The 24,477-nt window shown below is 34.2% G+C and overlaps 3 protein-coding genes and 1 long non-coding RNA gene across 4 annotated transcripts; all 4 read left to right on the top strand.

The window, feature by feature from the left end:
* Positions 1-5,994: 5,994 nt before the first annotated feature.
* Positions 5,995-9,741, top strand: LOC111013651 (auxin response factor 18). Its single transcript, XM_088125061.1, has 4 exons — positions 5,995-6,739; positions 6,819-7,981; positions 8,270-9,189; positions 9,275-9,741. Exons 2-4 carry the CDS (start codon positions 6,872-6,874, stop codon positions 9,342-9,344), a joined length of 2,100 nt encoding a protein of 699 aa, XP_087981187.1. The 5' UTR covers positions 5,995-6,739; positions 6,819-6,871; the 3' UTR covers positions 9,345-9,741.
* Positions 9,742-15,035: 5,294 nt separating this feature from the next.
* Positions 15,036-17,852, top strand: LOC111013770 (CASP-like protein 5A2). The gene is made up of 3 exons (XM_022288297.2): positions 15,036-15,491; positions 16,502-16,634; positions 17,477-17,852. The coding sequence occupies exons 1-3, from the start codon at positions 15,277-15,279 to the stop codon at positions 17,666-17,668; spliced, it is 540 nt and encodes a 179-aa protein (XP_022143989.1). The 5' UTR covers positions 15,036-15,276; the 3' UTR covers positions 17,669-17,852.
* Positions 17,853-18,926: 1,074 nt separating this feature from the next.
* On the top strand, positions 18,927-20,331 carry LOC111013747 (uncharacterized). Its single transcript, XR_015792212.1, has 3 exons — positions 18,927-19,665; positions 19,802-19,876; positions 20,058-20,331. It is a non-coding gene; the product is annotated as an uncharacterized LOC111013747 (long non-coding RNA).
* Positions 20,332-21,194: 863 nt separating this feature from the next.
* LOC111013771 (large ribosomal subunit protein uL11) lies at positions 21,195-22,010 on the top strand. Its single transcript, XM_022288298.2, has one exon. The coding sequence runs from the start codon at positions 21,296-21,298 to the stop codon at positions 21,794-21,796; it is 501 nt and encodes a 166-aa protein (XP_022143990.1). The 5' UTR covers positions 21,195-21,295; the 3' UTR covers positions 21,797-22,010.
* The last annotated feature ends 2,467 nt before the right edge of the window (positions 22,011-24,477 follow it).

Raw genomic sequence — 24,477 nt, 5'->3', positions numbered from 1 at the left:
ATTATTATTATTATTATTATTATTATTTTGTATGAAAATAATAATACAAAAAAGTTGTAGATGTATGAAATAATCAACTCAAACATGTGACCTCTCTCTTTTGTATGGACAAATTAAATGTGAGCATATAGAATAAAGTGAGAAGAAAGATGAATATGGGGCAGTTGAGATGTGAATAACAATAACAATACACAGGATTATTCTGCAGCATATATATAATGTATGGGAAGACAGTAGAAAATGAAAGGAAAAATATTAACTGAGATAGGACAAAAGTGTTATAAATAAAATTAAATAGGGGCATGGGGAAGATGTTTTATGGTTAGAAAGTCTCAATCAAAAGGCAAAGAGTGGTGACAATGTGGGCTTAGTCTACAACACAATGACAACCAAATAGAAAGGAACATAAGAAACCAATAAAGAGTGAAGTCATATTCAAGTGTACCCTTCTTAGCTAACAATTGGAGGACTCTCCATTTCAATACTTTTTTGTTACATATATATTCAAAAATGTTGCTCATAGGTGTCATTTAGTTTTTAATTCAAGTATATGTTTAACATAAACATCGTGTTAGATTGTTAAGCGCTTTATGGGGTGTATATGTAACAAGTTTATAAACCTTAGTAAGTGTCCGCTGTGTTTCAAAGCTTACTGTAATGTTGTGCTTAATAAATAAAATTGAAAATAAAAAATAAAAAACGAAAATGTTATCCAGACAATCCTAAAGGAAGTTAGATGAATGAAAATAAATTTATTATTGAGCTTTAAGAAATAAAAAGAAGAAAAAGTCCTAACAAAATATTAACAGGATAATAAATGCAATAGGTCCCCCACTTCCTCAAAAATTAAAAAAAAAAAAAAAAGTCCTAAAACAGTAACGGAGCGTTACAAAATAAGTGTTTGAAAATTTAATGTTGGACGTGACATATTCTTCTATTTTACACTTTGCCATCACATGTGTAATAAATATTTGGGCTAGCTGCTTACAACTTTTGTATGATTATTATAAAATATGTTACAAAAACAACAACTTAAAACAATTAAATATTTACTTCCAAAAATAATGAATTAAATATGTTTAACAAACAATTCAATATATTTGTCCATCAATGATTATTAGAATTATAATAAATTAATATCTAAGTTAATCAATTATTATAATTCTTATGTCATTGATTATGCGAATAACAATTGTCACGAAAAAAACAATATGCTTAGCGGCCATTATCAAACTCAACCAATAACTATAAATGTGTTTAAAAAATATTTTAAAACACAAATCACCCCATAACTTATTAAAGTGATACAATTAAACCCCTAAAATATTGTAAAATACACAATCATTCTTGGCTATAAACTCGTTACAAATGTAGAAATGTTGCAATTTAACTTCAAATTTTTTTAATTCTCTAGGATACGAAAGTTAAAATAAATGGCGTGTTTGGTTAGTGATTTGAAAAACATTAAAAAAAAAATAGAGTCGTAGTTCATGCATACTTTAAATGTTTTCGAATGTGTTTGATAGCAGATTTGAAAAATTCGATCTTAATTTAAAAAAATGTTCAAATGGTATGCTTAGTAATATATTTGTAAACTTTTTGACAGCCATCAACTAAATATTTAGTTCACTCTAAAACATTATTAAATAATTAATTAACATATATGTTATTTATTTTTGTATAGTTATTAGTTTAGAATTTATAGATTCTAATTTTAACGAAAATAAAATGAGTTTGTAAGATGAAACAAGTTTTTATTTTTCTAATGATACCTTACATTTTAAAATTTTAAATTTGAAAATATCGAAAAAGTAAAAGCGTTCATCTTCTTAGTACAACATGCGGGTGAGATATCAAACTTATAACCTCTTAATTGTAAATATATGTTAAATTATACTCACTTTGACCAAAACGTAAAATTGTTGATCTCAGAATTTAAACTATTTGTATTATAGAATCGAGTAACAGTTTAAAAAAGAAACAAACAAATTGCATGCCAATCTGAGCCATTTTAACAATTTTTGGAAAGATTAAAAAGGAGTGAAGACTGTGGAGTATATAATACTGAGACCGAGTGACTTTTGACCATTGAAAAAGGTAAATTCGGTCAGTTACCAGTTACCAGTTTAACTTTACCGTGCACTGAATCATCCAACCGTAGTACAGAAACCGCATGCGATCTGGCAGCACCTGTCTCGTACGCGCTCAATAAAGCGCGTCGATATATCTTCCACTTTTTCTTTTTTATTTTTTTCCGAATTGGAATCTCACTTTCTATTAAAACAAAAATAAAAAAATAAAACACAGATTCTACGGCTTCCAAGGCGACCCCGACGCGCGTCGCGTCAACACACAATTTCAGACGTCATCATTTGAAAAATACAACACCAACACGTAATTTAATTTAATTAATTACGGGAAGAAGAATTTATTCGTTTCCACAAAATAAGAAAAAGGGATAAAATTCGGATTAATTTTATGTCAATCTGAAAGAGGAAAAAAAGAAAGGAAAGAGGGAAATTTTGGTAGAAGGCGCGTGGAGCAGACGTGGGAGAAGGGAGAGTGGAGCATAGGAAAACGAAAGGCTAAACCTAACTCTACATTGTACTTTATTTAACTCTAAGTTAATTCTTTTTACTTACGTACCCCTCTGAACCTGGTCTACTTCAATCCACATTTCAGCCACCCAATTTTTTATTTTTTGTTTTTGTCAAATTAGCAATACAATAATATTATCAATTTAACACACAACGGATTTTAATTTAATATGTGGTACTTGGTATTATAAAATTTGAAAACAATATTCATTTGTATTCATTAATGGGTCGATTTTAACTTTCCATTTATATCAAACTATAAAATTGTTTTTTGTTTTTTCTGTTTAAGAGAAAAAAGTAATTATTTGGTAATTATTTTCTTCATTATTTTCTTTCTTTTTCACGTAAAGAAACTGAAAGGTGTTTGATAGTCCTTTGTTGTTTTTTTTTTTACTAACTAAAGTTTAAATTAAAAAAAAAATTAAAAGTTTTATTGGAAAATTAATTTTTTAAAAATCAAATATAAAAATTATTTTATTAAATTTGTTTTAGTTACGAGAAGTGTTATCAAAATAAGAGAGGAGAAGCATATACCATTATCAAACAAACTTGTTGGAGGCTATTTACCGCCTGCCACGTGTGGACGAGAAAAAGGTATTTCCATGAATGTTGATTATTAATATTGAAGTCCTTTGGGGTTGGCGCATATTTGCCGAGCCGACCTCCTGGATACTTTATTCGGTCAACCTGACGGAGGTCCGAGCTGACCTATAAGAAGATATTCACACGAATGTTGGCAACACCATTCTCCGACAACACGCCTTGTTTAACGGGCAGTTCGTTGACTGTTATGTCATTGTCGGAAGCCCTATCGAAGATCATCCCTATAAAGAGGAATGCATGCCCCTTATACAAAGTACGTGAATCTATTTGCATTCTGAACGTTAGATTGGACTGTGACTGACTTGCTCGTCGGAGTACTAATTTTGTTTTGCAGTTCTTCGGAAGAGCAAGGTAGATCGTCTCGTGGGTGTCGATCTCGAAGGATTCCAAACTTGATCATTTTTTGATCAAACAAAACTACTAATAATTCAACAAATTAAAGTATCCCTCCACCGCCAAATCACCTCAATTAAACAAAAGTAAGAGGGGTAAATAGGGCGATCAAAATCGACTCTATGACCAAGCTTGGATAATAAAAAGAATAACCAAGGTCAAACTTAGAATTTTGAAAACTGGTGGGTCATGCCTAACTACCAAAAACAGAAAAAAGTCTTATGCTTTGCTACAAATTTTTTTAATTTAAATATACGAAATGGTTCCTAATTTTTTTAGGCAATTCTCAATATGACTTCAATTTTCTGAAATTCTCACGTGTATCTTTAATGGGTTAAAAAATTGTTCTTTCCATTAACATATATTAAAATTTGTTAACAAAAACTCATTAAAATATCGCTTTACTAATATATTTGAACATTTAGGCATGAAATCTTATTAATGAATAGTGGAGTTCGTTTTCATGTATCAATTAATATCTAGATTTTATGCTTACGTGTTTAAATATTTTAATAGAATTTGATCCATCAACTTTTTATTAACTATTTTCTATGCCTATTTATTGGATTTAAAGATAATTTTAATTTGAAAAAGTTAAATACTACGCTTAACTTTGGACTCCTTCAAGTAAATGATCAAATTTTGGATCTTTATGGTTATATTTCCCATGATATGAGGATAAAGATTTCTGTTACTCAATTTTAGTCAAACAATTAACTAGTGGCCCATCGTATTAAGAGGTCAAAGGTAAGATCGGGTAACACCAAAAGTAAGAGTGGAGAGAGTATATGGAGAACGAATGATTATCAATTAGATAAGAAGTGTTAAACACAACGTATAGCAAAAAAAATACACTCTAATACTAAAGTCAACCTAAGTCGAAAATTCGACTGAATTTTAAAGTAGTCGAAAAACTTAGTTTAGTATTAGCACGTGCCCTTCATATGGAGATAGTATAGAAGTGTCTCGTCATTAAACATCATTCAATTATACAAATATTAATGATCCAATAGTGGCGAAGGTACTTATGAAATATAGTTAGGTCCTAGTTTTATGCATGGGTTTCTCACCCTCGAGTACAGAGCTCTTTCCTTTCGGATCTTGCTTTCACCCCCTAACATTGAAGACTTACATTCGTAGTCTACTTTGCTTGAAGTGCCCGTTTTTAGCCTAGTATGTAGACGGAATCGCTTTCCAATTAAGAGGAGTTGCTCTGTCATTAGCAAAACATGTAATTAGTACCCAACTTCATTAGAGCACCTCGAAAAAATCTCGGCTTGTAGAAGGCAACCTTGAAGCTACATTTAACTCATCTGGTAGGTTAACTTGCTACTCAAACCACTTGGTCCCCTATTGCATCTCGACTTCACCTAATAGAATTGGACAAAGTCGCTTTTAAATCGGTGTAGTCTACTCTGTATTGTTGATTGTAATATTCACATTGTATTATCTCGATTATTATTTATCTTAAAAAACAAAAAACTATAACAAAGGTTATCATCGATATCTTATATCATATTTTGTTTGCTCAAGTGACGTAAAAATTTAATAAAGGATCGTACAGCGACTTTTAAATTTAAATCTAGTTTTGTTGACATGAAATGGATAAATTCATTGAGAAATGTAAAATTTAAAGAAAGAGGGAGAGACATTTGCAACCTAAGGAAGTGGCGATATTTTGAAAATCTCACGGAATGAAAAAGAAAATTTTCAAAAAAATTTAAAAGAGTTAAAAAAGATGGTTTAAATACTATTTTAGTAATTAGTAATTTTACTCTAGTCTTTTGGTTCATTTTAGCCTTTCAAAATTCAAAACGTTCATTTTTGTTGGTTCATTTTATTCATACATAAAAAATGTCTATTTTGACATTTCTACTTAAAAACAAGTTTATATATATAAAACTTTAACACAAATTTTATTGACATTAACAATCTTTTAATTCAAATTTATGAACTTATTTAAAAAATTTTAATGAGTAAAGTATCATAAAAAATGAGATTACGAAACGAGATAAAAATAAAAAAGAATGAATCAAACTAATCACCTTCTAAAAACCGAAAATTAACGTTTTTAGAGTTAAAAATACTAAATAAAATGAAAGATTAAAATAAACTAAAATCGACACAAATGGTATTTAAATAAGGGAAGAAGGGAGATGAGAATTAAGAAAATAATAAAATAATGAAGAAAAGAAAGCAACAAAAAAAAAGGAAAAAAAAAAGGATAGGATGGGTTTTAAAGATCTTTGTTGTTTTGCTGGCTCCTGAAGATACACTCTCACTCTTTCTTCAGATCCGAAGAAAAAGGTAAGAAATCCCTTTATTTTATCTTCTCTGTTTTCTTCTCTTCTACTAATTTTTCATTATTTTTTTTTTATAAAAAAGTTTTAATTTTTACTCCTGCTCTCTGTTTTTGGACTCTTGCATGATCTGATAATCCAAAAGGTGCCCTCTCTCTCTCTCTCCGCTTCTGCGTGCTCTGTCTGTGAGTGTCTACGGCTTTTTATCTGCTTCTATGTCGGCCATCGACTCATTGATTGAATCTTTGAACAATAACAACAACAAAAACCAACACCCAGAACGCCAATACCACCACCACTCTCTCTAATTTCCCAATTCCCTTTTCCTTTCTTTATCCTTTGTAGGGTTTTTCCAGGAATTGCCACACGGATTTCGCCGCGGGGGCGACGATCGCGGAGTGGGATTACTGGGTCTGATTCTGCGTTTGGATCTTGATATTTTTTTCTCTTTGATTGTTTCGGATTCTGTGCGAGTTTGGGAGAGGAAACAGAGTGTGATTTTTTATTTTTTATTTTTAAAATTTCCTGTTTCGAAGAGAGCATTTGACCCAATTCGAGTTCATGGATTTTGGGCTGAAATCTGGAGGTGTCTGAAGTGGTCAAAGCATGGCGAAGAAGCAATCCCTGCGAATTTGGTGAAAGTTAGGTTTCTGGAACTCTGGAATTTTGGTTGATTTATAGACGGTGAATTCCGGAGAACAGTGCAAATGGAGATTCTGGAGACCTTTTACGTTCTTCGTCCAGCAATGTTCAGTTTCTGAGAACATCGGAATTCAAGTTCTGGGTTCCCTCTCTTTTTCTTGTTTCTTGGATGGTCGACGAGAACAGTTATTTATGTTCTATAAGGTGAGAAAATTACGCTTCGTTTACTTGATTCAATTTTTTGAATGCTGGTTTTCTCATGCGGTGATTTTCCTGGTTGCAGAGCTCCAGAACGGCCTTTTTTTTATGAAAGCTGATTGATTACCTCCGATTGAGATGATTACGTTTATGGATTCGAAAGAGAAAGTGAAGGAGATGGAGAAATGCTTAGATCCTCAGCTATGGCATGCCTGTGCTGGAGGAATGGTTCAAATGCCGCCGGTGAACGCCAAGGTTTTCTATTTCCCTCAAGGCCACGCCGAGCATGCTTGCGCGCCAGTTGATTTCAGGAACTGTCCTAAAGTTCCTCCATACACCCTTTGCAGAGTTTCTGCCATCAAGTTCCTTGCCGATCCCGACACTGATGAGGTCTTTGCGAAAGTTCGGTTGACCCCCGTTAATGGGAGCGAGCTCGATTTTGAAGATGATGGAATTGGGAGGCTTAATGGGTCTGAACAAGATAAGCCAACTTCATTTGCCAAGACATTGACTCAGTCTGATGCAAACAATGGTGGGGGTTTCTCTGTTCCGAGGTATTGTGCAGAAACAATCTTCCCTCGGTTGGACTACTCGGCTGATCCACCGGTTCAGACGATCCTTGCTAAGGATGTTCATGGTGAGACATGGAAATTTAGGCACATTTACAGGGGGACGCCTCGGCGTCATCTTTTGACCACTGGGTGGAGTACTTTTGTTAACCATAAGAAGCTTGTTGCGGGTGATTCCATTGTTTTCTTGAGGGCGGAGAATGGAGATCTCTGCGTCGGGATTAGACGAGCGAAGAGGGGGATTGGAGATGGATTGGAGACGTCGTGTGGATGGAATCCTGCAGGTGGGAACTGCACTGTTCCCTGCGGAGCATTCTCGGCGTTTTTGAGGGAAGATGAAAATAGACTGACGAGGTCTGCTAATGGCTTGAATGGAAATGGAAGCCTAATGGGGAAGGGGAAAGTGAAGCCTGAATCAGTTATTGAAGCTGCTACACTTGCTGCGAATGGGCAGACATTTGAAATAGTGTACTACCCGAGAGCTAGTACTCCTGAGTTCTGTGTTAAGGCAGCACTGGTGAAAGCAGCATTGCAGATCCGGTGGTGCTCCGGCATGAGGTTCAAGATGGCCTTTGAAACCGAGGACTCTTCACGGATAAGCTGGTTCATGGGTACCATTAACTCGGTTCAGGTTGCCGACCCAGTGCGCTGGTCTGAGTCACCATGGAGGCTTCTACAGGTAACCACTGTTCTTTTTCTCCTTATCTGCATCCATTACAAAGAATCAATATACTCTGAACCTTATGTTTTAGGAATGAATATTGTCTGCTTAAGAACCATTGATGTGTATAAGCTGTATGCCTGTCAAGATCATTTGCAGCTTACCCTTTAAATTGGAAAATGTACCAGCAAGATTTAAGCTAACACAACATTTCTGATTTCATTCAATTGGTTCTTTATGATGATTCAATGGGTTCATGGAAGACGATCGCTACCATCGCATTTGCTAACTACACATACTATGCAGGTTACTTGGGATGAACCGGATTTACTTCAGAATGTGAAACGTGTAAGCCCATGGTTGGTCGAATTGGTGTCGAACATGTCTCCTATTCACCTCGCCCCCTTCTCACCTCCGAGGAAGAAGTTTAGATATCCACAACACCCTGATTTCCCCCTCGATAACCAGCCTTCTATGCCGTCGTTCTCTAGTTATCTCCATGGGCCCGGCAGCCCCTTCGGTTGTCCTCCCGACAACAACCCTGCTGGCATGCAGGGAGCCAGGCATGCTCATTTTGGTCTATCCTTGTCAGATTTCCATCTCAGTAAACTGCAGTCAGGTCTATTTCCGGTTGGTTATCGATCACTGGATCCAGCTGCTGGATCAACTAGACTTTCTGGTAATGCAATGACTGAAAAGCCAAGTATGAGTGAAAACGTATCTTGCTTGCTAACCATGGCACATTCTACTACTCAAGCGTCAAAGAAATTTGATGGCATAAAGACTCCCCAGCTAATCCTTTTTGGCCGACCGATTCTTACGGAGTTGCAGATGTCTCAGAGCTGCTCTGGTGATACCGTTTCTCCAGTTGGTACTGGAAATAGTTCATCAGATGGAAATGGAGATAAAATGGCGAATTTCTCCGATGGTTCTGGATCTGCTCTGCATCAACAAGGTGTTGCAGAACGCTCCTCTTGCGAAAACTTCCAATGGTACAAGGACAATCGCCAAGAAGTTGAGCCTAACTTGGATACTGGTCACTGTAAAGTGTTTATGGAATCAGAAGACGTAGGTCGCACTCTTGATCTTTCTTCTCTTGGATCGTACGAAGAATTGTACAGAAAACTCGGAAACATGTTCGGTATAGATAATTCAGAGACGTTAAACCACATCTTGTACCGTGATGTTTCCGGTGCTGTCAAGCATGTTGGTGACGAACAATTCAGGTATGTCGCTGCTGGAAAAATTGTTACAAAAGTTGTCGTTTACATTACATATCTCGGTGAATTAACTCGTGGTTTTCTATTTCAGCGAGTTCATCAAGACAGCAAGGAGATTGACGATTCTAACAGATTCAGGAAGTAACAATGTAGGAGCTTAGAGGAAGAATAAAAGTTGATTTAAAAGTGTACAGCTGGTCGATATCAGGTCCTTCATTTCCCTGCTGACCTTTCTCTGTTTGAAATCTGGGAGCTGCTAAGATTGGACGCGTTTTTAAACTCTGAAGGCTCATATTTTTCGTCTTACTTGAAATTTAAATTATTAATTTTTTTCTTTCCCAAACCAACTTCTGGAGGGAATGTTTGAATTTTGGAGCTTGCTTACATCCTCATGGCTGTGTGATAAACTTTGTGGGGTTTCTTTTTGGGATCTTTTTAGGAGGTTAGTTCTTATTATAAGTGGAAGTGATTTGAAAAGTATTGGGAATGGGAATGTGTGTTTGTAAGAGAAGCATTATTGTGAAATGAAATGTGATAATGAGTTGGAAGTTCAAAAGATTTCTCAGTTTCTTCATTACTATTTACTACTACTGCTGATGAATTGATTGGAGCCAAAAGAAAAGAAAGAAAGAAGAAATTGCATTTGATGAAGACGAGACAAAAGGGCTTTATTTGAAACCCTTTTATTGTAAAAGTTAATATTATGCACTAGTTTGGAGTTTGTTGAATTGAATGCCATTCCCCAAAAGATAGGGAATCCAAAAGTTTCAAAACCTAACACCCATCTTTTGCTCTCTCTCTTTCATGCAAAAATAAAGAAAGTGGTGTTCACTTTTCGGTGTATGACCAAAATGAAAGAAGCAAATTTAACCCTCGTGGTAGACCATTGGACTTGTGTAACAATCAAATATAGTAGGGTCAGGTCAGGTAGTTTAACAGATTGGTGGTGAGAAATCTTCTTTAAAATAGTTTGCAAGAAATCATTTTGGAGAGGAAATTAAGTGTAATTTTTTGGGGGTTGGAATAAAAATACGGAGAAATGTGTGTTTAGTTTAGTGGCGCATGTGTGGGGATTAATTATTGTAATAATAAAAATAAAAATATGATTTGTTTTTCTAGGGATTGAGGATCATCAATATCATAAGACAAACACAAAGTCAAAACTAATATTTGGTTCAAAGTTGAAATTGTGACAAACGAAATAAATAAATAAATAAAAACATATTACATGGTGCTGAGTTGGCGAAGTTAGAAGCGATGGCACACGTGAGAATGTGGGACCGGTGGGTGCTTACGTGGCGAGTTCAGTAAAGATTCACGTGTGGATGACGTCATAGGCGGAGGGGATGGCTCGCTGCTTGTGTCGCGGCGTTTCGTTGAGCGGACTGTTTGGCTTTGGTTTTACATTTTCCTTTTCGTTTTATTATTAAATATTATTCTTTTTAGATGGTTTCCGTTTGTTTATTTATTTTATTTTTCCGGCTTTGACCGTGAACATTGGAGTGGGCGGGCACACCCGCCAGGATCCGAACCCGCTTTTCGGGTCCGACCAACGAAATGTCCTCTTAGTCCTCCGGATGGCGTGGAATGTCCCTGTGATTTCAATCAACCATCTCAATTGTTAGATACTTTTTAAAAAGTTGTAAATTTACCCCCACACAATACTATTTTTTATTTTCAGATTTAATGGATTTAGTGAATATCTATTTGGAGATTTCTTTTAAAAAATTGTTTTCCAATTCTGTGATCTAAATAGTGAAAATTTTAAAAGCATTATTCATATCTTTTTAGTGTTTTTTCAGATTTTTAAATTCATTTCTTTGGTTAAAATTAAAAAATGTAAAATATAATAAATTATAAAACATTTAATATTGTCAAAATAAAATTATACAAAATTTATAAAATAGATTAATAAATTAATTAATATTATTTTATATTTAACTAAATATCTAGCGGGTAACTACCACTCCTTTACAAATATACGACTAAACACTTTGAACATTTTTCTTTTAAAAAATCGATCTCAAATCTAATAACAAACACATATCTATAAATATTGAAAAATGTACTAATACAAATTAGTTTTTTATTGAATCATTTATTTTTCAGATTTTTGTTTTTAGATTACCAACTAAAAGCACCCTAAATTTTTAAAAATATTGAATAGGTTAAAGACCTATATAAGACATAAAAATTCGAAGTTACGTTTAAGACACTTAAAAAATAAATAAGTTGGAGAAAAATATTAACCATTTTTAAAAAAACATTAGTCAATGCATATTTGAAATATTTATTTGTCAAATAATTACAGCAAAGTAACTAGAAAAATTAAAAGGGTTACTATTTTCTAAAGTGAAATGGGATATTTTTAGCCAAAGATATCAAGATGAGATTTAAAACAATATTTCATCAAAAACATTATTTAAAGGACATATTTGGCAAAACAGTAAACACATTATCCCAAATATTACAGCTGAAACAGTGGGATTTGGGATGACAACCACAGATTATTATTGCAAAATTACCACAAAACAATGCTCAAAATCAACACACAGGTTCCCTTCCCAAAGTAATTAAATAAGAAAAAGAAATTGTGAAAAATCTTCCCTTTGTTTTAGTTTCCTCTTTTTCCCACAAAATACGGCACCGTTTCTGCAAATAGCTAGCTAGAGAGACCAACAAAATCATGTTCATGTGTTTGTGTTGTTAGGGTTTCCTTTGCTTGTGGCTTCAGTCTTAATTAAACAACTGTCAGTTTCAGTTCTTGAAATGAACCATATGAAACAATACATATAGATGTGCTTTCTTCTTAAATTCTTTTCTTTTTAGGGTTTTTGAGAGATCCAAGTCCTGTAAACAAGGCAGCGTTGATGGAAAAAACATTATTTTTGTTTATTTTACAATTCATCTCCAGTAAACTAAAGTTTCATTGAAACGGTGCTAGAGTACTCTGCCGTTTTGAATGAAATGGGAGGCCAATTGAACTCGGGAGTTCAAACGTGACAAGACGGGTAGCGAACAGGAGAAAGACATGACTTTGGCCCGAAAAATCGAAGGAGGCGATAACTTGTTGGTGACAACTTGAGCACCCAACCTTGGTTCTTCTGGATTCCTTAAACAGTGATTTAGCTTACATGAAAATAGATCAAAACATATTATATTTATCTTTTTTAAAGTTGTAAGTTTGAAGCTTTATTCTCGTTTGAATTTTCAAAGAATAAAAAGAGAACTCCAATATCATATACCACATCTCATAATCTTTAAATAGTGCATGAACCTCGAAAAGAAACATCTTCTCTTCTCATCTCTAACTATCAGATAATATAGTAAAAATGTGGCACCCATTTCTAAATATTATCTTAATTGCAAAAATGTTTACATTGATTTTTTAAAATTTAGATTTCATTTGATAAAGATTTTTTTTTAATTTCCTATTTTTAAAAAATTGAAATTGCTTGGAAATTTAGCAAAGTTTTTTTTTTTAATCTCATAAAAGCAAATAAAACTCGCATGATTTGTTAATGCACATGGCTACATATCTCTCTCTCTCTCTCTCCGATCTCTTTCTTCTTCATTAATTATAAATAAATATGATTTTCCTCAATTTTTTAAACCTCGCACATATATATAAAGATTATAAAGTACAAAAGATTTTCAATGAAAACTTTAATGAAATAAATATAGAATCACTAGATTATTAAAAAAAATGTTTTTAAACAGCTATAAGAGTTCTTAAAGGTTACACTTATTTTAAACTAAGTTGACAACTCAATAAAATTATCACCATATTCATCAAAATTAAATTTTTATAAATTGAAACTCTTGGGCAGATGGAAAAATAGAAGGGTCATAATTAAAAGTTAAACCATTTAGCTTCCATTTGGTCATTAAAAATATTTTTAAAATTTTCCACTAACATTTGGTTACAGCTTAAAAAACATGTGAAATAATTTAAAAGTTATTTTTTCTAATTATTATTTAGTGGAGTTTGCTTTATTTTTATAATTCTGTTGATATATAATTAAGGTAGTACCAAGTACAAGCTAGGTTGGACATGTCCTTATGCAAAAGGGCCACCCTACCCTACCCTTTTGGGCCCATTTCTTTATTATCAGTTATCACTTTTGACACTCCAATTCTGAGGTCACTTTTTATGTCTTGTACAATAATGATTTTAGTTTTATTTTCCTTAATTTTAGAAAAAGAAATAAGATTGATCCTTTTAATTATAACATTATGTTTTATAATCTACTACTTGAAATTGTTTTTTGAATTTTAAGGTTTTAGCTCGATGGACTAAAATCTATCTACTTCTTCACCTAACGTACCATAATGTGGTGAAATTACTTGTAATATGTGACATTAGAACTGCATATGGATTTGAGAGGAAGATACGTTTAAATCACATCCATTTATTCAATAAATATCTAGCTTAAAACATCTTGATTTGGACTTAGTGAGGCGTGATCCTTTCGTCGCAACCATTTTCAATTACCTTCGACTATTGTGTGATAGTTAGGATAACAATGTTACTCGAACAATTGAAATATTCCTTATTAGGAAGTTGCCAATCTAATAGTATATTCCATGTTGATCAGCACAATTCTTGGAACTAGAAGTTTTGGATTAAGACTACGTATTTTTACATAATTAACATTTTTCTATGTTAGCAACACAATTACCTTAACTCTATACGTATCAGTTAACTTTTAATAGCAGCTATAAATACGTTTTGACACTTAACTTTTCAAGTATTAACTTTGTCACCACCATTTTTCTTTGGTAAAATATGTCCAATCTCTTACGCTAAAAGCAAACAATCACGGGGACAAACTTTTAGACAAATCCACTAAACATAAATTAAGCTCAACTAACAAGAACATGGATGAAACATAGTAAAGAGAATAAAAATAGATATAACTATAATGGTTCAATTTAAAAACAATCTACATCCACTTGAGGCCATTTTGCCATATTTGGTTAGAACTCTAATTAGAAGAAGAACAGTCTAATAAAATGAAGTTCCTACCACCTTAATTTGCATCATCCAAAACTTGAATGTAATCGGCTAATAATAACAACAAACGAAAGAGCTAAAATGTGCAATTAAACTAGATAAGATGGCCAACAAATAAGCAACACATAACTCAATAAACTATCGTCAATATGATCATAACTCAATTGATTAAGATACTTATATTCATCCAAAACATCGTACATTCGACTAACATCGTTTTTACTCGTTCTCTCAAACACACTATCCTGAGGATCAAAGTTTCCTTTATCCTCCCAACCCATTACATGGATATTTTTTTCCTCTAGGACTAAAGAGAGAGAAAAAAAATCTCGTTTGTAGGACCAACTTGACATGAAGCCTACTTTTTGGAGGGTAAAAAAAAAGGCAAGCAACAACCTTATTTATGAGGTGTCCGGGCGGTATGGTTTTGGTGAAATTGACCCATTATGTGAATTTGTGAACAGACGATTATTTTTGAATGGGGCATGCAAAATGGCAATATTATTTATTGGTATCCGAAACATCACCCGTGCGGTAGGCCCCACATTCCTGCCACAACTCACCACTCTCGAACGACATCCCATTCCCAGCACAAAACTATGCCGACACTTCGCTTCTTCGTGACTCCGAAAGCGACATGTCGCATTTACTTTTGGCTTTTTGTTTAATTAGGTAAGTTTCGAAAATTGTAATTACTTTTTCAAAAACAAATTAATTTGAAAAATGGCTATGGGCCGTCTAAAATGAAAGCCCAATAAACTTTTGGATTTCACAAATTGGAAGTGGGCCGGCCCACGCTCGGATGTGGTTCCTTTCCCTTTCCCGGAGTGAGCTTAGAGCTGTGTCTGATTTCGATGGAGAAGATGACAACTTCATGGACTGTGGATCTTCCCTTCCATCTCTGATTGCAATTTGCAGACAACCTACGGCCTTCAACTGAGAATCTAAACTTCTCCGTCTTTCTCCGGTGCGGTGCCGGCTCAGCTGCGACCGATTAGGGTTCCGAATTATGGAGTGAATGTAAAGAGCTTTTGTTGCAGCACGGTGGTTGAAGAGTTGGATTGCTGTAGACCGCGATGAACGTGAGCCGGCCATCGGTGCATCCAGTGGAAGCGCCGCCGCTGACGGATGGAGCGGCACACAATGCGCCGAGAGTCAGGATGAAGGATGTGCACGGCATGCCTGGTACACTAGGTGGACTTGCTCTCCGTCTCCTTCAGTTCATTTTTGCTGCAGTTTCTCTCTGTGTTATGGCCACCACCAGTGACTTCCCGTCCGTCACGGCGTTTAAGTACGTAATTCTTGAATTTCTGTCTGATACTCTCAGGTTCTATGTAATTTTTTGATATTGTCGTAGTAATGATCTTCAAATATTCGCTTTGAAGTATGGATGCTGATTAAATTAAGACATATTTAGCGTGATTTGGACGTCGTTCTGAATATTTCATCCATAAAGAATCAGAAAACATTTATCGTTTCTTAGAGGAACAAAGAAAGCTATAGCCGAACCTAAAAATGCGCGTTCCTTCGTCTTGTCTTGCTGGAGATTTCGCTCAAGGAAACTTGTTTGGTCATTGTGCTGTGTCAAATATATTTAGCAGTCAACTTTTTCATTTCTGTTGATGGTGGTAGCAAGCAGTAACTTGTATTCTCTATCCCCTAGGTTTTGGTTTTAGCTTTTAAATATGTTGTGAGCAGTGATGGAGCAATCGAGAATGGTGGGAAGTACGTATTTACATGTCGAAATTAGAAAACTTGTCGCCTGGGATTTTATTATTATTAGTGTTGTATTATTTTCCCAACAGAGTGGATAAGAGATACACCTATTGAAATCTGTATCTTGTTTCAGAACATAGCCAATTGGTTTTTGGTTGATTCTTTATTCCATAAGTTCATTTCCAATGAAAAGTTTGTTTTTTTTGTACGTTTCATGTCAGTTCCAACAACACCGTCACACCATCTGTGATCAAGATACTTTTCTTTAAAATTTTAATTTCTAGTTTATAGAATTTGTTCTGTTTTTCTTTTCGTAATTTTCCTGTTTATTTGGTTACTACCAATATACGTTTGTTGTAACCTTGCTTGGCTTGGTTTTTAAGAGTTGAGAGGATGTCTCATTCTCTTCTCTCGTACTTTTCTCTCTGATGCCAAAAAATTACTCTCTTTTAAAAGAAGTTGTCTGTTGGATAATGTTATTCATGGTTAAGAGTTGTGATTTTAAGATGTGCTATATGTTTGATCCTTCAACTTTATGTTCAATTATTCATAATGGAATTATTATCACTTTACATTTCGTCTCAGATATCTTGTTGCTGCTGTAAGCTTGCAATGCTTGTGGAGCTTTTTATTGGCAGTAGTTGATGCATATGCCTTATTAGTTAGACGAAGCTTGCGGAACTGCACAATAGTTGGTTTGTTCACTGTCGGTGATGCGGTAAGAATATTTTGCTTGCCAGGCTTCCAATCTCACATTATAGATCTGTTTGCATATAGATTTGTAGTCTGATATGTCATGTGCAATCCAGGTGCTTGTTAAAGTCGCACGATTCTCATAAAATAGGCTGCACAATCTGAGATTGACATTTAGTTTTAATGGATGCTAAGGTTACGTTTCATTGTTTGATTTGCCTATCTGCAGATTGTAATAGATTTAAGCATCCCATTGAAATGCTGAGACTACCATTTTGAAGGAATGAGCCTGATATTTTATTCTAGTCTTTGTTATAGTAATGTTTTTTATTGATATGTTATTCTTATTAATACTTTTTGGTAATTATAATAGTATAATATTTATTCACTTAACATAATAATGGTTTTTTTTTATTAGAAACCAGTCTTTCATTCACAGAAATGAAAATATATATAGGGGCATACAAAAAACAGTCTAGCTAAAGAACACCACTTGAAAAAAGAGGCTCCAATCCAAAAGAATAACACCTAAGTCCCAATTGATAATTACAAAAACTCTTAGAAACCGACCCCACATAGAAGTATTAAACCTAACAAGCTCCTAAACATCCTCCCTTAATCTCTCCACCCTTAAAAGTTCTATTGCTTCTCTCCAACCAAAATCCCTACAAAGTAGAAAGAACACAATCTTGCCACAAGAAATTCAACATAATTATGTTAAATTCAATGAATGTTGCTATAATAAAAACCAATTGTTAAATCAATATAACTTTACTTATTAAATTTCTTCAGTTCAATTAATATTTATCATTGTTAATAGAAAAGGTGTTAGTGATGTTATTAACAACGAACTGTGTCCCCCTGCAGATTACATCCACCCTTACATTTTCTTCTGCATGTTCATCAGCTGGGATTACTGTCCTCATTGGCAATGATCTTGATAAGTGTGGTGTAAACCACTGCGTGCAGTTCGAGTCCGCCACTGCAATGGCCTTCCTTAGCTGGTTTGCTGTTTCACCTTCATTTCTCTTGAACTTCTGGTCACTGGCTTCTCGGTGAGATTCCACTGCGAAAAAGTGTGCTTCTTTTAGTTTTCTTTTTGTGACATCTCATACTTTTTGCTTCTTAATTATATAGCCCAAGTTTGGAAATTTTGATGTACATATGTAGATTTTTGCTGGGTTTGATTGAGAAATGAGATAATAACCAACAGCGAATAAAATCACTTCATTTCGATGAGAAATACGTATTCGTACTTGTTATTTACTTGTTCATGGTGATATGCTCGGATGATTCAATCTATGACTTTCTGGTACTTGAGGCTTTTTGGTTATGACTTGGGAAAATTAGGTCTGTAACTTCTTAAATTTGTAGTAGGTGGTGAATAACGTTGGTCTTCCCTCTTAGAAATGAGGTCTTCTTCCTGTTCAAAAAGTTCAGCTTAAATTCGCATCATCACCATACTCCAAATCTCATATTTTTTTGGGCATTTCCAAATAGTTTGAAGGGCCACCATCACCTATGAATCTATTGATCTTACAAGAGCAGTTAGCATCCCAAATAGCCTCACCATTTTATTCTCATTAATGCTTCAATCTTCTTTGCTATTCTCACATACAAATATCTGAACTTCTCTCCCTATCACACTTCGTAAGGGAATCACGGGAAGAGGGTGTCTCCTTACCTTAATTTCCGATATGATTTAGAAACTAGAACTATCCAAGTCCGCTATTGAAGTTCATTTTCTCCATCATTTCATCTCTCGAGTAATATCGATTCATTTTTTTTCTAGGTTTACTTTGATGACTGAGTTGTCAAGCTTTTCATTCTTCCTATTGTTGGCCAGTTTAGCATAATATTTGACCTCCTGGCCTATAACTTTAGAAATATTTTTATAACTATATGAAAATTAAATTTAGAGGTTCAAATTCTTCCACTCTGCCCCATTGCTTTTTAGACATCAAGCATGCATAGATCACATTGGTGCTCTTATTAATGTGAGTTTAACAAAAATAAGCATGGTTAATCTTGTTACCCAGATTTAGTTATTATTTCAATTACATTTTTTTTGTTTTTTTAATATAAATAAAGCTTATTTACTTTGTTTAAAAAATTATAGTCAAATTTTAAAATCTAGGAAAAAAGCTAGTTTTTAATAATGAAATTATATATATATATATATTTAGATTTGATTAAAAATTCTAAACATTTTGAAAATGCGAAACTGAAACCCAATAAAGTTGCTAATTTGCAAGCTTAATTTTTATAAGATTAAATAATAAAAAAACAAAATAGGAATTGAACAAGGTGTTAATATTTCCGTAATAAAAACTTCATCTTCCTATCATGGAAAGAAATTTAATTGAATTCACTCTCCCTTTTACTCAATTTGTGTTATTTTTATTTGAACTCAGAAAACAAAAGATGAATTCAACTCGGTATTTAGGTGCCAACAAGAGCGGCTTAGCGGTAATTAATACTTCTTCTTTTGAAGTTGGAGATTCAATTTATTGTATTAAAAAAATTCTATATTTAGATAAATTTCGCGTCAAATTCAAGAGAAAATTGAAAACAATCATTAAAATCAATAGAAAGTAACTATAAAAATCAAATTCACCTATCGGTTTTAAAAGTTTGAAAACAATCATTAAAATCAATAAAAACTAACTAAAAAGTGAATACAACCAATCGAGATCAAATTAATATATCAGTTACATAGAAGAAAAAAGCGGGTATATGGCAAGTAGTTATATGTCTTCTCTATGACTCTTCTTTATTAGGGTTTGATTTTGAGGAGTTGGTGAGTACTTTTGTTCACGAGCTACAGCAATCACCTCGGATTGCGTAAGAAAGAGCGATCTCGTGGTCGGTGGGTAACGCGGTTAGTTTACACTATATATACACCCATCATAATACCTTAAAACTTACCCAAAAAAAAAAGTTATAGGCAGAATCAAAGATAGAGAGATTAGAGAGGTTTGATAATAATGTCTGCAGTTGATGATGAAAGAAGATTATATGAATGTGCAAGGAAGTACCAAATCATTGTGAAACAGGTACTGCAAACAAACACCATCCCCTTGATCTTCATGTTTCATATGATTATGCATTAATTGCATGGATCTAACTTCGATACCTTCTAATATGTACTAACCAAAGTTGGGTAAACTGAATCTTTGTTTTTTGATTTAGTTTGATCAATTGATTGAGATGATGGACAACAAGACGAAGGCTACAAGATTGTCGAAACGAAGGCGAAAGTCCTCTGTAAGAGCCCTCTTTAACATTAATTGATTCAAAATTTTGGTTACATTATTTATCGAGATTTTGAAAGTAAATTGGAGTAATATAATCTTGAAGTAGTTGAAGTAGAGCAGCGAGACTTATGTTAACTTAAATTTTGAGATCACAAGATTTTTTCATGAATTGTTTCTTTTTGTTGTTGTAGAGCCTAAGAGCAAGCGATTCGTCAACCATTGCGGCTCAGCCAACTCCAAGTTGTCAGCAAAATTATAATGATGACGATGCATTTGTGCAAACCATTACAAGATTTCTCCATGAACTGAGGACCGATCCAAGTGAATTAGATAGTTCGACTTGTACCTAAAACTAAGACTAATTTATTTATGTTATCATCTTAAATTCTAATATGAGATTGTGTAACATAACCTGAATTGAATAAATGAATGAATATGGTCATTATTGATAGTAAAATATATAAATGATCTAGCAAAATGTATGGATTTATGCAGAGGTTCAATTTTTTTAATTATTATTATTATTATTTGTAGTTATATTTGAGAAATTTGTGGAATGTTATATATATTTAAAGAGAGACAATAAAATTTAAGATTTATCTATAAGTTTTGGTATGGTGTACCAAATAGAACTAACCTTAAGATAAAATTTTCTAGAATTTTTTTTTCATAGAAACAATGTATTACTTTAGGGTGAGTGTACTCTCATTGAATGAATTGAACCTTAGTTTGCAATGATCTGGTCCCTGTACTTTTAATTTGATGTTATTTAGTCCATGAACTTTAGTATTTAAAATTTGTAACAAAAATTTAGTTTTTATCGTGAAAATTTTCGTTAAATTTCTTATGTATGTAGATCGATACATCAATGAGAGACCAAATGTATTTATAAATTATAAAAACTAAATTATTATATGATAAAAATCGACACCTAATTTTGATGAGATGTTTCATAGTTGAGACTAAATTTTTACAAATTTTAAACCATATGAACTAAATTGTTATTTATTAAATTTTATCAATTATAAGTGCAAGAATTAGATCATTAGTATAGAGAAAGTACAAGTACCAAATTTATATCATTACTTTAAGAAAAGTGCAAGGATGAAATGTACCTTTGAATGGGAGATAAAATCTATAAGAAATATTTTTTAATTCAATTTCAGACCCGAATCTGAAGGATCCAAAAACGAATTGGGCCATTTATCGTTTAAAAGGCCTAATGGGCCAGAAAAAGCCCAAAAGCTACTGAAATTCTGGAAGGACGAACGGAGGAGAAATGAGTAATTTCACAGCTCTGAACCTGTAAAACCCTAACTTTTAGACGTTCGTTAAAAACCTTACGCTGCCTTCGATCTTCGCCTCCGCTCATCCGTCATCTCCTCTGAACTCTGAAGTCCTTGTTCCAAACTAAATCCGATATTGAATTATGCCGCCGAAGTTCGATCCTTCGCAGGTTGTGGATGTTTTCGTCCGAGTCACCGGAGGTGAGGTCGGAGCGGCGAGTTCACTCGCCCCTAAAATCGGTCCTCTAGGTCTCTCCCCGAAGAAGATAGGAGAAGACATTGCCAAGGAGACGGCCAAGGAGTGGAAGGGCCTCAGGGTTACTGTCAAGCTTACTGTCCAGAACCGTCAAGCCAAGGTTTCGGTGGTTCCCTCCGCCGCTGCTCTGGTCATCAAGGCCCTCAAGGAGCCCGAGCGCGACCGGAAGAAGACCAAGAACATCAAGCATAATGGAAATATCTCGCTTGACGATGTTATTGAAATCGCTAGGGTTATGCGACCCAGGTCCATGGCCAAAGACCTCGGTGGAACCGTCAAGGAGATCCTCGGTACTTGCGTTTCTGTTGGCTGTACAGTCGACGGTAAGGACCCGAAGGATCTACAGCAGGAAATTACTGATGGGGATGTTGAAATTCCCCAAGATTGAGAGTGATTTTTCGCATTTGGAACTTACTTTGTAGTTTCAGTTTTGGATTTTAAATATGTTTGTTTTTATTATTGTCTTCAAATGACTATTATCTCCGGATACAAGGATTTATTAATGTTGGATGCTTCATTTTCGGGGATGGAAGCGTTGTGGTTCCATTTTGAACTGGAGTTCAGACTTTTTATTTATTCAAATCGTTGCATTTCCGGTCGTATTCTTGAGAATAGCTGTTCTATGATATCTTCTTTAGTCTGAACGCAGGGGCATAAATTTTCTGTCTTGAATGATTATCAGTTCTATTCATTTTTTGGTTCATTGCTCTTGAATTAGTGGTCTCGTTATAATTAAGCATTCTTTGGATTGTTAGTAATGTTTCTGAGCATAATATTTCTGTCTTTGAATTAATAGATTCCAGATGTGTAGGGTTCAGCTTTCTGTTTGCGCTTTCATAGGTGACCGAGTTTAGACTCCCTTTAAGTCATTATTCATTTGAAGTCATTAGCTACGTCTTAGGTTTGATCTTACAGTATCACACCTGTTGATCATTTTATTCAGATGTTCATAAAGATTTGTTGGGTAGTGCAGTGATGGTGCCAATTGCCAAGGTCTTCCAAAATGGGGTAGAAGTAGAAGGTTTATTTGTTTACTTGGGATAATGTTGTTGCGAAGGATCTCTAGACTTGAAATAGCTACTTAGCTGTGACATTTTGAATTCATCAAAATGTAGCCTAATTTGTAAGCTTGTGCCCTGTATTTTTCGGCTAAATCCTTTTCTTTGCCATATTGTTGTACTCTTTAGGATTTGAATTGCTTGTGCGTATTTGAGAAGCATATTTCTGGGTATCAGAAAAAGGAATCATTTCTCTTTGTGTACTTTTTGTGCTATTGGAGTTTGATGAATATTTAATTTAACTACTTATAATGAATTGAAACCGAGGCTGGTTTTTATGACGAGACTGTGAATTGGTGAAGTAAACAGGATTTGCTGCATTCTGGACCAACAGTCGTTATAGAATCATGTACTCAGCTCATTCGATAAGACATTAGTGGTTATTACAAATATTTTACGTGATTTGTATTGTTCAGTGATAGGTTGTTCGCTGTCATCATTCCTTGTAGTTTTTCCTTACAAAAAGCTTTGAGTAGCGGCTATTGTAGAACCACATGCCTAGTTCTCAAGCTATTGCATTGATAGGTAAGGCTTACCGGTGCTATAAAGCGGGCAATTTCATCCTTTGAAATTGTTACTCTAGAACTCTTTTAACTTGAGCTAGTGCAATTTATGATATATTTTGTTAAGAAAAGCCCCTCCGGTAAATTGCTTTGAATGATTAATATATCATTTATACTTGTGGATAAGCGTGAACTTGTCTCTGGATGGCAATTATCTTGTTTAAAAATCTGTAGAATGCCAGATATTGCCTCTTACATTGCAGACTTTCTAGTGGTGTTTTCAGCTTGGAGAACTGGTTCTCTCAATTTATGATTACCAGTGTAATCAACTAAATTGGTTGCAAAACCTTGCGTCATTAACTTGTGAATCATCCTTTTCTTGATCCTTCCCTCGGTATGGTTAAATCAAGATCAATCAAGTCACCGTAGCCATTTAGTAGTGGCCTAGATAAGAGTAGTTCAAGTTCTCTCTTTTACTATTTACATTTTTACAATATGTCTAAAGGGAGATGATTCATCACCTTTGAATTTAATTGAACTTTCAAAGGAAAACGCAAATCCTGAAAATGATGTTAATTTTTGGTAATTTTGTCATCTGCGGCTGTCGTTTCTTTCAAACAGGCAATGCTCAAAATAGTAGTTGGAAGCTAATTTTGGGCTTTCTATTTCTGATAGTTCCCCTGCATTTCTCCATGTACATTCAAGGCCACCTTTCTTTCCATTTTTACCTTATCAACTGCTTTCCTTATTTTGCTGCTTCCAATTTTCTTCTCTTCGAATGCCTTTATAAACTTCCTCCATCCTCATCACTTACTCAAATGTACATTACAGTTTCTTCAATTGACAGAAAAAGTAAAGTGGCATTGTCTTGATCTCTAGAAAGAAAGATACAATATCTCTCTCTTCTTTCTTGAACGAGGAGGAAGAGGGAAGATTCAAATAACCTTAGAAGAAAGCTTTGAAATTTCTCATCATTTCCCAATGGCGAAGCATATCATCATGAATCTGAGTTCTTGGGTTGAGGTTGCTCCAGTTCTAATCACTTACCCTCAGAAACCCTCTACCATCCCATCATTGGAACCCATTGTCGAAGAAGACATTGCCGAGGAATACGACGAGGATTCATAGCCTCTTTCATTAGTCTTTTACAGTTTCAGTTCCCTATATTCCCTGTTCTTGTGAATAGAGTCGATTTAAACGAACTCGAATCCACTTGCATCTCTGCCTTATATGCTATTATTGCAATCTGGGATTACGTTTGCAGGTTCTAAATGGATGGAAGCTTCGGAGAAGAAAACAAGTGCCATGGACAGAACTAGAACACAAATGATGTTAGAGATGATTGTGAAAAGTTAGCTTTTGAATTTTCTTTGATTAATGTATCTCCCAACCGAACCAACAACAGGATCGTTTGTTGGAATTCCAGGTCATTTCGTTCCCATTATGTTTTCTCACACACTGTAGTTTATTTATTGTGTATTCAAAAGATTTTTTCACACACACACATG

Source organism: Momordica charantia (assembly GCF_013281855.1).
Source record: "Momordica charantia cultivar OHB3-1 chromosome 1 unlocalized genomic scaffold, Mcharantia_2.0 BLBB01000001.1, whole genome shotgun sequence".
Classification (NCBI taxonomy): Eukaryota; Viridiplantae; Streptophyta; class Magnoliopsida; order Cucurbitales; family Cucurbitaceae; genus Momordica; species Momordica charantia.
This window is presented reverse-complemented; position numbering and strand designations above follow the sequence as displayed.

Bases quoted from the DNA above. Each gene is read 5' to 3' on its own strand.
- LOC111013770 (XM_022288297.2), top strand. From the start codon at position 15,277: ATGAACGTGAGCCGGCCATCGGTGCATCCAGTGGAAGCGCCGCCGCTG. The intron at 15,492-16,501 runs GTACGTAATTCT...ATTTCGTCTCAG, and splicing joins CCGTCCGTCACGGCGTTTAA to ATATCTTGTTGCTGCTGTAA. The intron at 16,635-17,476 runs GTAAGAATATTT...GTCCCCCTGCAG, and splicing joins TGTTCACTGTCGGTGATGCG to ATTACATCCACCCTTACATT.
- LOC111013651 (XM_088125061.1), top strand. From the start codon at position 6,872: ATGATTACGTTTATGGATTCGAAAGAGAAAGTGAAGGAGATGGAGAAA. The intron at 7,982-8,269 runs GTAACCACTGTT...CATACTATGCAG, and splicing joins CACCATGGAGGCTTCTACAG to GTTACTTGGGATGAACCGGA. The intron at 9,190-9,274 runs GTATGTCGCTGC...TTTCTATTTCAG, and splicing joins GTTGGTGACGAACAATTCAG to CGAGTTCATCAAGACAGCAA.
- LOC111013771 (XM_022288298.2), top strand. From the start codon at position 21,296: ATGCCGCCGAAGTTCGATCCTTCGCAGGTTGTGGATGTTTTCGTCCGA.